This window comes from Phodopus roborovskii, unplaced genomic scaffold (assembly GCF_943737965.1).
Source record: "Phodopus roborovskii unplaced genomic scaffold, PHOROB, whole genome shotgun sequence".
In the NCBI taxonomy this organism is placed as follows: Eukaryota; Metazoa; Chordata; class Mammalia; order Rodentia; family Cricetidae; genus Phodopus; species Phodopus roborovskii.
Window position 1 is genome coordinate 14,905,299 of NW_026125295.1, and position 18,334 is coordinate 14,923,632.

The 18,334-nt window shown below is 39.5% G+C and overlaps 1 protein-coding gene across 8 annotated transcripts in view; it reads left to right on the plus strand.

The window, feature by feature from the left end:
- Positions 1-18,334, plus strand: part of Dock3 (dedicator of cytokinesis 3) — a 307,646-nt gene that overhangs the window by 221,749 nt on the left and 67,563 nt on the right. For 7 of the 8 annotated variants that reach the window (XM_051205186.1, XM_051205158.1, XM_051205202.1 and 4 more), the window contains exons 23-27: positions 2,866-3,036; positions 7,144-7,336; positions 12,100-12,227; positions 14,870-15,016; positions 17,357-17,455. In XM_051205186.1, the coding sequence (XP_051061143.1) occupies positions 2,866-3,036; positions 7,144-7,336; positions 12,100-12,227; positions 14,870-15,016; positions 17,357-17,455 (738 nt within the window). The remainder of the gene's footprint in view (positions 1-2,865; positions 3,037-7,143; positions 7,337-12,099; positions 12,228-14,869; positions 15,017-17,356; positions 17,456-18,334) is intronic. The other variant, XM_051205167.1, reaches the window with a different exon arrangement.

An 18,334-nucleotide genomic window follows, 5' to 3' on the forward strand; every position in this document is an offset into this window, starting at 1 on the left:
CATGAAGACCTGAGTTTGAATCCAAGTACCCAAGAAGCCTGGCATGGCCACAAGCATGCCTGTAACCCCAACTCTATAGGAGTCAGAAATGAGGACCACTGGGGCTTTCCTGCTGCTAGTAAAGCTCCAAATTCTGTGAAAGACCTCATCTCAAAAGAATAATTGAGACACTTGAAGTCTTCTTTAGCCTCTACACATGCACACAGGTGTGTATACATACAAGTAATACATCACACACTCACATACATACCTCTTCTCCCTCCCAGACACACACACATACACACACACACACACACAAACACACACAGAGAGAGAGAAAGAGAAAGACAGAGAGAGACAGAGAGACAGAGACAGAGAGTTGTAATAACTTTCACAGTTTCCTCTCCTTTCAGATTTATTGAGTAGAAAAGGACAGGGTAGCTGCTTTAGCCTCAATTAAAAGCTTCAATATCTCCAAATAGGGTTGAGGGCAACTCCTTGAGTCTTGAACAGATACTCTAAAATGTACCCTTCACTTTCTACCACACTCTGTGGTGGGGTCTCAGAGGTAGCAAGCTGGTTATCAGGAGAAGGGGGAAATAGGCAGTAATGGAAGATTTAAGGTGTTTTTCTTTCCTCCATCCACATTGTACAGGACTTTCTTTGACACCACCCTATGTTCCTTTGCACACTATTTTATATCATAAAACCTAGAAAGAGAACTTAATCATCGTGTGAAAATTATGAACAACTTTGTTATCAGATTCTGCCCTTTTTAAACTAGTAAATATTTCCTAGTGCATCTCTTATAGTAGTCATTTCTGACTGAAAAGCAAAACAATTGGGTGGAACTGGTAAGACAATATTTTTTAGTTCAAGATGTGTACAGTATATACCTAGATATAATAGATATCCTAGGCTTTCATATTTAAAAAATACAACTTTTTCTGTTTCCTATATTCTGCATAACCACTGATCCTTTGCCTTCTGAGGTTAAGCATCTGATATTTAACAGGCTCACATTCTATCCTAAGCATGTGAAAGTTTTGAGAAATTTTTCTGGGACTGAGAATATCTGTGTCATAGTAGAGGAAGTAATTTCTACTTGAGTGACTGGCATAACCTAATTGTAAACTGAGATGGTGCTTTCATTTCCCAGCCACCCCAGTCCCAAATAATCACTCAGAAGCTTAATGTTAATTACAGACAGTATAGCCTATTGCCCAGACTTATTGCTAACTAGCTCCTACTTTTAACTAGCTCCCATTTCTATTAATCTATATATTGCCATTTGGCTCTTGGCTTTACCTGTGGTCTAGTACATTTTGCTGTTCTGGCAGCTGGCTGGCATCTCCACTCCACCCTTCTTTTTCCCTGTATTCAGTTTGGCTTTCCCACTTAGCTTTATTCTGTCTTGCTACAGGCCAAAGCACCTTTTATTATCAATGAGAGCAACATATGTGTTGCAACAACAGTGTACAGAAGGGTTATCCCACAGCACCTAATAAATGAGACTGGGTCTTGGTATTTTCTGTTTCCTGCAGCAGTCATGAAGAATCGCTGAAATACAGATAGAGAGGAATGATTGCAGCACATAGCTTGCAAGTATCTATCTAGACTTATAAAGTAATAGGCTTTTCAGATTCTTGATTTCCTAGATGTTAAAAGGCTTTCTGCACAGAGCTCTAACATTTTATGAGGTCACTTTATTCATTACTTTTTTCATTGCTGTGATCAAATACCCAATAAAAACATGGCAGGCAAGACATGACTTCAGGAGTGACCTAGTCTGTGGCACAGAGCAGTAAACAAAGGAAAACACAAGTCCTTATCTGGCTTTCTCCTTTCCCAACATTAAAAAAAAATTGAATTACATTTGTTTGTTTATTTGTTTTGGGATGTGGAATGTGCATGTAGAGGTTAGAGAACAACTTACCAGACACATTTTCCTAAACTAACCATCACCCATGGGAACTGAATTTCCTAAGCCAAACCTAACAGGCAGATGCTAAAAAGAGACTAAGAATTGTTTTTGCTATGTATTTCAAGTAACTGGGTTTTATTTGTCTTAATCCAGTGTTTTTTGTCTTTCCATTATGTGAGATAATGTAACAGTCTTGGGGCTTGAATCAGTTCTCTTAAAGGAGAATTACTATGTTTATAAGTATCAGCCAAATTCCAATAATCCATCAGAATCACATTCTGCTCTTAAGTCATTTTTTGAGGACATTGCCTTCTATCTTGCTCTTAAACTGTTAATGGTAGGTGCCATTGGTGGAAGGAACTGGAGAGTGAATGTGTCAGGTACACAAGCTGCTGTATAATCTAGGACTAGTTTTCCAGACTTGTGACCTTCTATAAGAAGGCAGAAGTCCCTATTCTAGACCTCACCTGTAATATAAAGTTACAGGAGACTCCTTTAAAGACTTTTCCCTTCATACAACAAACTCAAGAGTAGTTAGACCAGGTATGGTGGCGTATGCTTATAATCCTAGCACTCCAGAGGATGTGCATGAAGGTGGATAGTGAGTTTGAGGTCGGCCTGGAATTTTCTCTCCAAAAGAAAAAGAAACAAGCTGAATTTTCTTTGAATTCTAAATGCTTAATTTAACTCTTTGAATAACTGTCTGTGACTTAATTCCAGAACCTAGAGAATAATTATAAAAGCATTGATTATTCTGTCAGTAGCCAGACAGCTTTTGCTTGTCAACAATTTTTATCTTTGAGAAAAGAATTTAAGAATAAAGTGGGCATTGAAATCACCTGTCACTTTTTGGTTTTTTTTTTTTTTTTTTTTTTTTTTTGCTGTTTCTTTGCTGTTTCTTGTTATATGAGCTCCTAACCATCTTAAGTGTCTCCCCACAACTTTTCCTCCTACATATCTAGGCCCTGGAGTACCTTTTCAAGTTTATTGTGCAGTCACGAATCCTGTATTCAAGAGCCACATGTGGGATGGAAGAGGAACAATTCCGGTCTAGCATTCAGGAGCTCTTCCAGTCCATCCGGTTTGTGCTGAGTCTGGACAGTAGAAACTCAGAAACACTCCTCTTCACTCAGGTCTGTGAACTGTGGGGAAATAGTGTGGGGTTTCTTGTTGCTATTGTTGTTTGGGAGGTTTCCAAATTAAATTACTTCTTTGACAGTTTATCGTAGTAACTTCGGATTACTCTTTTCCCAATCCTCTTTTATCCCCTTCCCTCCTTAACAACTTTCTGCTCTTCCCTACCAGTCCCTTTCTGAGATTCCTGACTCTTGGCTTGGTTTTATGGCCATTTAGTTTAATCATGGCTGACTGTGTAACCATTGGATTGGAACCGCCGATCAGAGCCAGGTGGACTATCCAATGGATGCTCAGCTGAAGGCAGTGACTTTCCCTCTTCTCTGAGCCTATTAGTAGCAAGAAGTTTAGTAGTGAGGGGTAGGATCCCCAAGACCCTCTTCCACACATGCCTTAGTATGGACCACCCTATTTCAGGACAGACGTCTACAGTTATTGTGTCAGAGGTATTGCTGCTAGGATTCTCTGCCTTAGAAAGTGGTTTTTGGTTTTTTGTTTTGTTTTGTTTTGTTTTGTTTTTTTGTTTTTTGGTTTTTTTGTTTTGTTTTGTTTTGTTTTTTTTTTTTTTTTTGTCTGATTTGGGGAAAGAGGTGATTTACAAGTAAATACTTGGTAGAACAGCCAATTTTGCTTCAGCTATGAGGCATGAAAGGATCTAGTGACTTCATATTAGAAAAACAGGACTTTGCTATTATGAATTCTCTTTAGACAAAATTTGCAAGACAAGGTTTCTCGATATAAAAGTCCTAGCTGTTCTGGAACTCGCTCTGTAGACAAGTTTGGCCTAGAAGTCGCAGAGATCTGCCTACTTCTACCTGCCGACACCACCACCCAGCCATATTATAATTGTTATGACCATCATATTCATAGTGGCTATTTAAAATATATAGGGAATTTCCTAGTTAATTTTATTACAACTTGCCCATTATAAAGTTAAGCATGACATAAAATGAAACCTAAGAGGAATAACTGAATGAACTAAGAATTAGAGCTAGATTCTATTAGAAGTACCAGTGTTAGAAATTTTCTTTCTTATACCAAAGTCTTTCTTATACCAGCTAGTCTATTACCTTTACCAAGCAGACTGTGCCATAATAAATCAAACATTCATTACTCCATCAACATAGAGGCTGGATTTATTTTTTCTTATCAAATTAGTAGGCTTTTACCTAGTGGAGGTCTCCTCCTTGAAATCAAAAAAGCTGTCAGATAGTTTCTCTGTCTCCCCATTCCATGACTACATGACTACATGTGTTATCAGTGAAAATGTATGTTTTAAACCCTGTCTTACTTTTAGAATAGGTTTTTTTTTTTGTCTTCCACTTGCCTCTATATTGTCCCTTGATGCCCATGAATTGTCTGTAGGTTCTTTGGCCCAAGAGCAGGTGATCATCTGGGAGCTACTTATGATAAAGGAATCCTCAAGGTTTTAGGAGCCTCTAAGGAACCCAAAACACTCATTTTTCTCCTTGACTTACCGCAATCTATCTGTTCCTTTTAACAGGGGTCAAGGGTACCTGCTGCTTCTCTCCCCCAAAAGAGTTACAGAGAGGTGGAAGGTAGCTAACAGAGCAGGGTAGACATGTTTTCTGGGTATTTGTCAATGCTGTGTACAAACAGTGGTGATCTTGGCTCAGGTACATGCTCTTACCAAAATGTTCTTGTGGAACCACCTTTTGTTCCTAGTTGAACACTGTGTTTCATTTGCTGCCTCCTTGGATCATTGTGAGGAATATCAGGGCAGATAGCTTAGACCTGGTATCAGTTTAAATACATTTAGGGTTCAAATCTGATACTTTGCTACCAAGCTTATGTTTCATGAGTTTCAGAACTCTTGGAAAATTTACTGTTCAATTAGACTTTCTATCATTGATCGTGACTATCAGAAGTTTCACCATTTGATGGAAGAAACCAGCTATAGTGTTATTACTGAGTATGACACAGTTAACTACACCCCCCCACACACACACACACAATTGCTTATATGCTGGTCTTAACTGTTGTAAAACAATTTCATGGAGTTATTAACCTGAAGACAGAATTCATATGAATTTCACACTTCAGTCTGGCCTTAACATAAAGGACAGTAGTAATATAGGCTTTCCATGGCATAAATTTTCAGCCACTCTACACAATTATCTACTGCTGGATGAATCATTTAAGAAAACCATCCTCAAAAAGAAAAGAAAAGGAAAGGAAAGAAAAGAAAGCCATCCTCCCCCCAACCCCAGCTCACTTCCTAAAAATGAGCTGTTACCTTCTGCTCTTAAGGTGCCGCTTCTATTCCCTTTGTAAATCTTGTTTGGATTAGTGGTGTGAGAAGACTAAGAAATGCAAAAAGCTTCCTTCATGGAGCTTTCAATAGATACAGGTAGGAAATAAAAACCAGCTCATCTTCGCTTCTCTTGGTGCTGTGGTAAAATATTGTCACAAAAGCAACTTAAGGAAGAAGGCGATTGTTTGTTCTGCTTTGCAGTTGATCATAGTGGAAGTCAAGCTCATCACTGCATCCCCAGTCAGGGAGCAGAGAGCAGTGACTGCATGTGCTGCTGCTCAGTCCTGTTGTTTATGCAGCTCAGGGCCCCTGCCCTGGAAGTCCTTCCTACAATAGTTAACATAATCAAGGTAATCTCTCAAAGGTGTGCTCAGGGACCCATCTCCCAGGTGATCCTAGACTTTGACAAATTGACAATTAACAGAGCACATAGCATTTATTGAAGACCTGTTGCACTCTAGGCACTCTGCTGAAAAGAGCTCACCTAATTTTTCCATATACCAATAATAGCATCAACCCCATTTTATAAATGAGAAAGTTAAGGATTGGGCCAATTCATCAAACATAAAGCAGGCAAATGATAAAACTGAAAATATATTTATTTATCCAGGCTGGTCTTAAACTTGCAACCTCCTGCCTCAGTTTTCTGAATAGCTAAAATTACAGACATGAAACATCACACCTGGCAAAAAGCTAGAATTTGAACTCATATGTTTCTATTTTCAAAATCTATTATTTTTCCCCTATCGTGTTCTGCCTCTCAAAAATTATGGATCAGTGTTATCAAGTTGGGGCAGCAAGATGGCTCACCTGGTAAAGGCTCATGATACCCACCCTGATGACCTGGGTTTTGTCTCCAGGTCCCACATGGTAAAATGAGAAAACCAACTCCCTAAGTTGTCCTCTGACCTCTGCATGAACATGTGCTCCTCAACTAAAGAAATAAGTGAATAAATAAATAAATAAAATAAATAAATAAAATTTTAAAAATGCCATCATGCTTTCCCCACCTCATTAAAATAAATTATTACAAGTTTCTCAAGAGACCACATAGTGTTTCCAGAGTTAAGATCCTAGAAGCCCCTGTGTACATTTTCTCTCTTCTTCTCTGTCCCCTTACTCTCCCCCTTCCTACTCCCCTGCTTGTTTGGGCCATCTGAATCACTGAATTCTAAGTCAACATTATCAGTAGTCCTGAAGAGTTTATAACTGAATAGATCCATGTGTTTCCCATACTTTTGAATTTATGTTTGAGACTGCCAGAGGATCACATGTGAGAAAATAATTTATGTGTTTTTCAGATTACATGATTATAGACAACCATCACTATCCCTGGAAAATCCTTTAGTTCTTAAAGCTGGGTTACTGCTATTACTGGAGTCCAGCTGGTACTGCTGGAAGGCACTCAGCTTTTAATTACTTTTCCCTTTCTTAGAGGTTTCTGGCTTGTGTTGGAAACCAAAAGTGAAAAGTCCAAAGTTTAATCATAAAGAATAAAAGTTTAAATCTATTTATGATGAAAAATAGCTGTTTTAAGCTACATTGTGCAAAGTTCTCTTTATACTTCCTTCTCTTGTCTGCAAATGCTTGGCAAGTTATGAAAGCTTCAAATGGCTTGAGCCTTAGTAAAAATCCTAGTTTCATTTTTGGATTTCCTTTCTGTGCTCCAAGAGTGCTACAGGGCTGAGTAGAGTCAAAGGCCAGGGAAGAACCCTCTCAAGGCAGGGGTACTATAGTGCCTTCTGAAACTCTTTCAACCCCATACCTTTGAACGTACAAGATAAACAGAAACCAGACTTTGAGCTAACCACAGCTTTACTTACTCCCACAGGCTGCACTGCTTAATTCTTTCCCCACCATCTTTGACGAGCTGCTGCAAATGTTTACTGTGCAAGAGGTAGCAGAGTTTGTGAGAGGTACACTGGGGAGCATGCCGAGCACTGTGCACATCGGGCAGTCAATGGATGTGGTGAAGCTGCAGTCCATCGCCAGGACGGTGGATAGTCGCCTGTTTTCTTTCTCAGGTAAATTAGGTTGAGAGTCAGATTTTATTTCTTCCCTTCCAGGATGGTAGCCAAATTTAAATTAATCAAGGCATCAGTTTAACAATCATGATGTAAGAAATCAATGAGCCTTAAAGTGTAGAGATTTTAGTAAACTATGTGAGAAATTTGTCCAAGACCTAGACCTACAGCCTCTTTCACAATTTACTCTTAGGAACCCATACCTTAGGGCGTGCTCAAAGGAGCTGTATTAGTCTGTGCATGTTGTGACAGTAAAATTTCATAAACTAGGTGGCTTACAAACAGTAGTGCTGGGTATGATGCCAGGTAGATCTCTATGAGTTTGAGACCAGCCTGAGCTACATTGGAAGTGTGTGCGTGTGTGTGTGTGTGTGTGTGTGTGTGTGTGTGTGTGGACATGAGGACACATGCCTGTACTCAGCACATGAAAAGTAGAGGTCACCAGGCGGTAGTGGCATAAGGCTTTAATCCCAGCACTTGTGAGGCAGAGGGAGGTGGCTCTCTGTGAGTTTGAGACCAGCCTGGTCTACAGAGTGAGTTCCAGGACAGGCCCCAAAGCTACAGAGAAACCCTGTCCAAAAAAAAAAAAAAAAAAAAAAAAAGAGGAAAAGGTCATGGGTGAGCCAGCCCCAAAGTTGTGAGCATGGGAGAGCTGTCCCATTACTGTCTGTCCTGTGGCAGCATGGGCAGGGGAAAGATGTTCCTCCCCACCCCCTGCCCCACCCATCAACACCTGAGGCGTGTGGGAGAGTTGGCCCTGCCCCTCATCAGCTGCAGCAGTCTTGAGAGTGACCCCTATGCACGTCGCCTGGGCAGCACACTAGAGCAGGTCCTGAAGGTTTAGGTTGGGAGAACCAACCCTGAGGACATGAAAGCAGGAGAACTGGCCCCACCCTCTCCTCATCAGTACAAGGGGTGAACTTGCCAGAGGATTGCAGGAGGGCTCACTCTGGTGGTGAGGACAAGGGAAAGCTGGTGAGCTGACCAACCCTGCAACTACCCAGGTCCAGAACCAGAATTATGAGTTGGCCTACCCCAACATCCACCCTGTCTGTGATCTGCTGGAGCTTGTGAAGGGACTGGTCCTGCAGACCCAAAGTTGCAGGATATTTACAACCCAGGGCAACAGCAGGAACAGAGGAGTTCCAGTGAGGGCCCAGCATCAACAGTGTAGCAGAAACCATAGGCCTCAAACCAGACCGATGACTTTGCAATGAACACTTGCAAATAAAGATATACTGTGTCACACTGCAGCTTCCATGCTGAGATTGATTTGTCCTTCTCTGTTTCTCCTTTTTTTTCTTTTTATTTTCTCTTAAATGTTATTTTATTTGGGAGGGGAAGATTGCAAGGCAGGGGGTAGATACAGTGGGACAGGGAAATGAATGGAATGGAGATGCATGACACAAAGAATAAATAAACAAAGTAAAGAGAAAGGTATAGAAACGAAAACTAAAAGTTAAGGTCATCCTTGGCCCCATAGTAAACTCGAAGTCAGCCTGAGTTAAATGGAACTCTGTCTCAAAAAAAAAAAAAAAAAAGGCACAGATACTTAATTTTTATAGTTCTGAAGATGAGAAAGCCCAGGATCAAGACACCAGTAGACTTGATGTCTAGTTAAGCCCACTTCCTGCTTCATAGGCTACTCTCTTCTCTGTTGTATCACCTTGCAGGAGAAACAAGAAAGCTTTCTGAGTATCTTTGTAAGAAATACTAGTCTCATCCAGGAATGGTAGCACATACTTACAATCTCAGTACATGGGGGCAGAGACAGGCATATCTCTGTGTTTCAAAGCCACTCCGATCTACATATCAAGTTCCAGGCCAGGTAGGCCTGTATGAGACCCTGTCTCAAAGGGGAGATGAGGCACTAATTTCATTCATGAGGGTAAGGTCCTGATGGCCTTATCACTAGGAAGTATCCCACTTCCAATACTGTCACACTAGAGATTAGGTTTTGACAATATGAATTTGATAGGGACAGAAACACTCAATGTGTAGTAGGAGGCCCTTTGTCTCCAGGCCACAGGCACAGCTATATCCTGGCTATGGGATCCTGTCACAACAGCAATCATATGGATGTACAGAGGCGAAGAAGAGAGAACTAAAGAAGAGGGTCCAAGAAGACAAGGACATCCAAGAAAATTAAAAAGTCCCTGGAAGAGGACCTGGGAAAAGCTGTACTTACTTGTTTCTTTGGCTCACCAGTCAGATAGATTCTCATATTCTCTCTCTCTCTCTCTCTCTCTCTCTCTCTCTCTCTCTCTCTCTCTCTCTCTCTCTCTCTCTCTCTCTCTCTGCCTCCCCTTCTCCCTCCTTCCTTCCTCTTCAAGATAGAAATGGACAGAAAGCCTTTCATACTCCCTAGAAGGTCAGCACAGCCTCACTGATAAATCAGGAGTCTAGGATACCTTTCAGAAAGAATCTTTGGATTTATCCTTGAAAACATATTGCTTGTGATCAAGTTCAACCTTTCAGCTGCATACAACATGAAACTGATTAAGTAGGATGCCACTGTTCTAGAATAAACCTCCAAGCACAAGAATAAATCTGAAGCATCAGCAAAACAGCTACCTGAATTTTCATAATTAGAATTTTATGTTAATTTTTAATGTTTTACTTCAAAGTATAAGAACAACTTATTAATTCAGTGCTATATACACGTAGAATACTAAGGAGATGTTTCCATTAACTCAGCTCTACTAGTACAGAGCAGTAACAGTGACACTACCATTGAAGAAATGAACCCTCCTCAAGTAGCTGTTGAGAAACTTCTTTTTTCTACCTCATTGAATGTCACTAAATCCAGTGCTTACAACTCATGCTTTATCAAAAAATGCAGAAAATGCAGCATGATAAGTATCTGACAAAACAATGTCAAAATGTCTTATATGTCATATAATTTATCTTTGGCTTAAATTTTTGTTTTATTTCTTGGGGCTGGAGAGATGTTTTGGTGGTTAAGAACACTGCTTTTCTAGATGATCTAGGTTCAGTTTCCAGCATCAACCATCTGTAATTCCAATACCAACAAATCCAGTGCCCTCTTCTGACCTCTGTGGGGCACTGCATATATGTGGAATGCAGACAAAACCTCTATACATAAAATAAAAATGAAAGAAATAATTTTTGAAGTTAATGTGGAGCTCTTAACTATGGTCAAATAAAAACAATAAATTATATTTTCCATGGCTCATGTTATTGATAATCCAACTGAATCATTATGGACAGGCAGGACAGTGTCTGCAGGGGTGCATAATCACTACCACACAAAACTTTAGGATGCCAGAAATATGTTCACACTTGCATTTTATTTAGTAGAAGATTACTTTAACACCCCATTCTACAGAGGGGAAAATCAAGCCTGTGGAAGAAGTCAGTCTGCTTTAGAACTCAAATCGGTAAGGGAGCTTGAATATCATCCACCCTGTCTGAATTAGGGGTTGCAAACATGGTTTCTTCCTAATGATATGCTATTCTGGTAACATGAAGAGGAAATGAAAGATATTTAAATGTGAAGTAGGATTGGAATAAGAGCTCACTAGTTATCAAAGACTATGACAGACTAAGCTTATACTCCTGTTCCATTTGTTGTTGTGAACATTACCAATAGCAGTCTAACAAGGCAGTGACAGAAAAGAAATAGACTAGGTGAATGCATACCAGAATAGGAGTGACAGACTACTTATCCATAGCATGAAAAGGAGCAATTCCTAGTAAGCCTACAAATCTAGTCATTGTAGTTCATGATAAGCTTGACATTTACATGGATTTTCCCTATAAACTATTTTGGTTTTGTTGGGTGGTTTTGATTTTTTGAGTCAGGGTTTCTCTGTAACAGCCCTGGCTGTTCTAGAACTTGCTTTGTAAACCAAGCTAGCCTGACAGAGATCCTCCTGCCTCTGCTTCCCAGAAAAATCTTAGGCTATTTGCAACTGTGAAAAGGTCGTAGGACCATATGGAATTCTTCAACCAGTCGCTGATGCAATAAAACTACCCATTAAAGAACCATTGTACCCACTAGCCACCTCAACATCTCTATTTATTATTGCACCAACACTATCACTAACACTAGCATTTAACCTGTGAATCCCTCTTCCCATACCCCATCCACTAATCAGTATAAACATAGGAATTCTGTTTATTTTAACCACTTCAAGTCTATCAGTTTACTCAATTCTTTGGTCTTACTGAGCATCAAACTCAGTATTCCATATTTGGAGCCTTACGAGCAATTGCCCAAACAATCTTATATGAAGTAACCATAGTAATTATCCTACTTTCAGTTCTCCTAAATGGCTCATTTTCACTTCAATCCCTTATCACCACACAAGAACCAATATGACTACTATTAGGATCATGACTGTTAGCCATAATATGATTTATTTCAACTGTCATAGAATCTAACCAAGCCCCATTTGATCTAACAGAAGGTGAATCAGAATTAGGGTGCTGGGATTAAAGGCATACACCACCACTGTCCAGCTAAAACTAATTTAGAGCTTAATCCTTAAAAAGGTTTCATTTGGAAGCAGACTTCTACTTACATCTTATCTCAAATGCCATTAGTGTAGGGGTCTAAAATAATAATGAAGAAAGTAGAGAACCATATCATAGTATGGCTTAAAATTTCTAGGCTTTAGACTTTTAGAAGAGGGTAACCTCTACTAAGACATCCTTATCCCATCCCCACAATGCCACTATCTTCTAGCAATAGTTAGCTGTCCTCCAGTGGACAACCTCATCTCTGTTTTCTTTCCTAGAATCCCGCCGCATCCTGCTTCCTGTGGTTCTTCATCACATTCATCTTCACCTGAGGCAGCAGAAAGAGCTGCTAATCTGCTCAGGGATTCTGGGCAGTATCTTCTCCATCGTCAAGACGAGCTCTCTGGTAGTGACCCAAACCCCCGCCTCCAGTTATCTCTGCCCTGATTTTATGTTATTATAGTCAGGAGCAGAGTAACAAAGATAACGTTGTTCCTTCTCAGTCAGAGATGCTTTAATAGGTGAAAAAGAAAGTGCTCAAATGAATGGACGTCTGTGTGTGCCCATGGGTTTCTCAATACAATACATTCTTGGCACATTAATTGTTATACTACTATAAATGTACACAATTATATAATTTCCCTTAGATCAGAAAGCCCAGTCATGGTGCATCTTCTGTTTCTATCAAAAGGTATTAATTCTGGAATCTTCAGAATTTTCTTGGATTGTAAGTGCAAATATCAGGAGGCACATCCAGTCTAGGAGGCAGAGGAAGGTTGCTTATTCATACTTTTCTCTCAGCTTCCACACAGCTTGATTCCACTCGTGGCATCCTTACATCTTGCCAAATGAGGTCAGGATATGCAATAGCTGTGTGTTACCCATAAAGTGGTTAACCCTGTGGGATGTAGAATCATTCTTTAGAGGTCACATTTCAACCAATAATGTTTTTATATTCTTTTCTAAGGAAATGTGTGGTAGAAGGAGAGAAATTGAAGTAGGGGAAAAGTAAAGGCATGGGGGAGAGTAGGATTTATTTTCGTGCTATTTATTTTATATACTTACAATAGAAGAAATGGGTATTATAAAAAAATTAGGAGAGTTAGGAAAGCTATAAAGAGAATGAAGAATAAGCATGGGCTTAATACATACTTTTTTTTTTTTAAAGTTAATGCTCCTAGAATGAAATTTGAATTACATTTAAAATGAAGGTCATGGTCCAGGTAATAACATGCAAAGCTAGACTACTTAGATGGAGCAAAAGAGGCCCCTAAAACAAAGATACGCCTCATTTGAGCAAAAGACAGAAACCCAAAAGGGAGGTCTACTATCCTGAATTAAAGTATCATCTAACAATAGAGGTCCAACTTGTCATAAAGTAATTGTAATGGTTGTAGGGACCCTATTGTTTGCTTTTTGCTCCAGGCAAGACCTGGCAACTCTCTTTTCCATCAGGCCTCATGGAAGCCACACCAAGCACATAAAATCTATAGTGGCCCAAGATCACATAGGAGGTAGCGTATTGCTAATGGGGGAGGGGGTGAAGTTTCTTAAGGAAAAAAAAAAAAAAGGAAACCAGTGAAAAACCTGAAAAATGTAGTTCGGTTGTATTTGGAGGAATAGATAGCTGAATATAATTATCGACTACAGGAATGAGTGTTATAATCACTTTGATAGATGGGAAAGATGACTTTAGTCCCAAGAGCTAATTCCTCATGTGAAATAGGACAGAATATAATTATATTTGGTGAATGGGTAAACTTAAGTTCTGTGAGATCAGAGATAGTCTCTCTCTAGTTCATCTTAGTATAGTCAGGTTCTCAAACAGTGAATAGCACATAGTAAATATTTGATGATGCTGCATGGACAGAAGCTGAGCATTCTGACCAGTAGTAGTACAAATATTTTGAAACTCTGGGGAGATGGATCAATGTTTAAAGTGCTTGCTTTGCAGACACAAAAGCATGAATTTGGATCTCTACCACCCATGTAAAAAATGGTACAGTGGTGCATATGTCTATAACCCTAACTCTGTGGGGAGGGAATGAATGGAAGAACAGGAAGATCTAGGAGGCTTGATAGCCAGCCATTCTGGATGAAATGGCAAACTCTAGGTTTAGTTGAAGACTAAACCTAGTTTCGATGATGATGATGATGATAGTAATGGTGAAGAAAAATAGAAGACATCTGGTGTCAACTTCTAACCTCCATATGTGTGCACACAGCTGCATGCACCAGCATACATATACACAACACACAAACCACATAGACACTCAAAATACAATTTTAAAATATATTTTGGAGGATGGACAATGGGAATTTCTTTGAGAGATATTAAAGCTACTCTAAAAAATTTGAAGTGAATATGTGATGTCTATGAAAAGATAATACAAACTTTTCTAAAATTCTAATAACTGGGAAGTAGCCTATAATGAGATGCCATGTTCTATTTTTATAAAGCTGTCAGAGAAAGATGGATTGAGAATAGATTCTAGAAGAGCTGGGAACAGCAACAGACTGAGAAGCTAGAAATGGCCACGGAAGAGGTTTGCAGAAATTGAGAGTAGTGATTTAAAAAAAAAAAAAAAAAAAAAAGGAAAAAAGAAAGGAAAGGACTTATAAAAAGATGCCTGCACTAGTGAAAAGGTCCCTGCCACACTCTGGGGTACAACTTTATCATTTCTCAAAGTATCAATAGAGGCATGCTTTCTTTTCACTATACTAGGGAAATCAAAGAAAACTTTTCACTTAGGGCATTCATCTCTGTCCTATATGTCAGCATTAATGTGTCTGCCTGAGATTCAAATTTGTGGGTGGCATTAGGAAAGCAAGGCCTCGGCCACCATATCTAGACAACAGAGGCAGGCATTCCTCACTCCCTCTTAAAACCATAGTCCTGGGTTCCTTGCAACTTAATATTGTTGAGTCTGAGAGATGAGTATTGAAGATCTAGACAAAAGCTCACTCCTGATGCAGCTTAGTGGTTGTTGCTACTGAACATGTACATGGCCTAATGCTAATAATATCCTCTCTCACTGCTCACCCCAGGAGGCAGATGTCATGGAGGAGGTAGAGATGATGGTAGAAAGCCTCCTGGATGTGCTCTTACAGACTCTCCTCACCATCATGAGTAAATCACATGCTCAGGAGGCGGTAAGAGGGCAGCGGTGCCCGCAGTGCACAGCCGAGATCACTGTTAGTAACTAACACTGAGGTGTTTCTTGCTTTCTTTTCTAACCTGGGGCTCCTCACATCACTCCTGTCTCATCACCCCACCATTTTCATCTCAGCCTCCCCCCTGCAAGTTGTCAGCATGCCACCCTTTTCTTTCCTGAGTCTTATCCCCTCTCCTCTCTGAAAGCTCTAGTTTCATACTCCCAGGAACCTAGTTTAAGGAAGATTCAAGGAATGCTTCTTGTATGGTTTCCCTACCATAGTTTCAGTTGGTCTTTGCCTTTAAGCAAGTCACTTTATATAAATGTTGATTGGATCAGTGATACAATAAAGCTATAGGAAAAAGATAAAAGACAGCCAGGCTATCCCCTGTAGGAAACCTCACTTACAGCTCTCCTAAGTGATATATAGGACAGAATAACTTTCTTGGGTCTACAGATTAGTTAGTTTAGTTCATAGTATCTGTATCTAAATTTATAACATCAAGAAAAATATAATGTGGTATAATATCAAAGGTGTTGCTACGTAATGATTTTATATGACATAATTAAGAGAGAAACAAACTAGAAAAGCATCTCAGGTGGGATAGAGATGGAGGTGGGATAGAGATAGAATCCTTGCATATTTTAGAGTAAATTTCCCAGCCCTTGTGTGGTAACATGATAAACCGTTTGTATGAACTGTTTCAATTGGAAGGTGAGAGATTACAGAACTCTCTTTTAAAAAGTCATCTCTGAGAACAAGCATGCCAGGGTGATTATGTGTTCTGGAAAAGCGTCTCCTTCATTAAGAGCCCCTGTTGAAAAACACAAGACTTAGTGAACTTTTTTTAACCGTAGGCATTATCTATTGCACAGGTAGTTCTGTGGTATTCCTCAGTGTGACAGCCTAGGAAGAGACATAATCAAGAACTCATTTGTGTTGAAAGAAGTAGGATGTCAGGATTGAAAAAAAGACAGTCCATCTGTTCTAAAACGGATCCTAAAGTAAACTTCAACAAATTAGATGCCAAAGATTTCAGATGAAGAACTTTTAATTTGTCATCACTATGTCCATAATTCAAGTAGAGATGAAGCTTAAGTAAATCTTAGGGGCTGATAATACAGCTTGGATAGCTGTATTAAGCGGTTCTTTTAGACTGTCTTGAGGAGAAATCTGAAACTACAGCTTAGCACAATAGTGCCCTTAACAAGCAGTAAAAGAATCACAGCATGTAAAAGCCTGTAAGAAAAATTTAATGAGTTTTTGTTTGAAAACTGTTGTTGACACCCTCATTATAGATAAAATAACCATGTAACCTGGCATGTCCTGGTATCCCAGCCTTCTAACCAACACTTACACAGCCCTTGATAGGGGTTCTGACCCTGCTTTAAGCATTTGACAAATGTTATTAATGAAACCATCCATTTCTGTAGATTATGTTTATAACTATAATTTGTTTGGTACCTTTATTATATATTAGACTTTGTGCTTCAATGCTACCCCCACTTATAAACTCATCTAACCTTTACAGAAAATTAATTATGACTTCTTATGCCCATTTTCAAGTAAAACTGAAGTTCATTTATATGGGTAGCCTTTGTGTAGTTTCAGGGCTTTAGAAAGGATTTGGTAAGTTTAAAGGCTACTGACAAGTTCCCATGAATTTAGAAACATTTGAAAGTAAAACACTTTTCCCCTTTCTGAGGAGACAGTCCTTTAAGAATCATGTCAGTACTTGCCATAGCATGGTCTTTGGAATCCTTAAGCGTGTTTTTGTTTTTTTGTTTGTTTTTTTTTCTAATGTATCCTAGTTGGCTTAAAAGACTCATCATTATACTTAAATATGCCTTCAAGTTGATAGCTTGTTTCCTTCCAAAGATAAGTTTTGATTCCTTTGCCTTTCTTCTGATCACCTATGTCCCACTTTCCCAGTTGAGCTTCCGTTCCCTAGAATGTCCTTGTTGAAGGGCTGCTCCCAGCAGATGATCTAAACTGTCCAGAGGAGAGACTCCCTTTCCAAGCAGCCTCTACAGACTTTGGTATTGTATACTGATAATAAAAGACTATTTAACCAAAACTTTGCTGTAGAGAAAATAGTAAGACTTTGCTTTGCAGTACTCCATGTTATAAGTGAAGTGCTTTTTTTGTTTTTTTTTTTTTTTTAATAACTCTGTGCTGCAAAAGCTTTATTAAAACTCCAAAGCACTCCTAGAAAAAAGTTCATTTTCAGGAACACAGTTGTCACCTTTTTCCATGAACATTTGGGGCCATCTCAAACCCTCCCTTTTCTTCTTACCCTCTGTGATTTGGAGAACAAAGCTCCTGTGACTGGCTGTGCTAAGTGTTTTTGGTTTTGTTTTATTTTGCATTGGTTCCCAGGGTGAATATGTGTCCTGCCTCCTCTCATTGCTCCGTCAGATGTGTGACACCCATTACCAACACCTTTTAGACAACTTCCAGAGCAAAGATGAACTCAAGGTAGGCAACAGAGCACTGGCTTTTACCCAGGAAAGGAAGCAGGCATCCACAACTTCCAATAGGCTTCTCCTTGCAGGGGATTATGTTCAAATGGCCATTACTGCCTAGGGCACAGAATTCAGCAGCCCCAGTTTAAAGCTGAGTACATGACCTCCAGAAGCTGAAATCTGGCAGTGCCCTCTATATGCCCTGAACCTCGGGCTGACACTTGAGAGTTTTTATCTAGCTGATAGCAGTCTTGTGAGCATGTGTCTCTATTAGAGAATAACCTGAAACACACTGGGTCAAAAAGCCAGGATGCTCCCTTTCTTACATTTTTCTTCTGTGCAAACCAGGCATAACTGTGTTAATAGCTATAATACTAATGATGATGATGACAGCATTTTTTTATTTGAATGTAGTTCTGGAAAATACCTGTCAAGAGCCAGAGTATACCCTTCCTACCTTGAGTTGCCAGATTTTGAATTTGAAGTAATGAGGGGCAGATGGTACAAAGAAATGAGCCTGGAGTCCAGAAAGCAGGAGAGCATTGCCCTGGCTGAGCAGAGCCTCAGCTGCTCACAGACTGCCAGGGTTTGTGTCTACATCAGAGCATGCTGCTTCCTCCCTGGCCTAAGGACTATGCAGACTTTAGGTGTGTGCTCTGCTTTTTTATTCAGAACAAAAGCATTTGCACTTTATAACAATGCATCCCACTATTTTTCCACTAACATTATTTTTATTAACTCTATTGTGTCACTTAATATCAGTTATCACCTTTTGGTGTCGGATTCTGCCTCCTCTCTACAGATAACTCTCTGTAGGTTGGTATCGCTTATAACCTGTAAAGTGAATCAAAAGACAGCCAGAACCCAAATACAGGTCAAGCAATGCTCATGC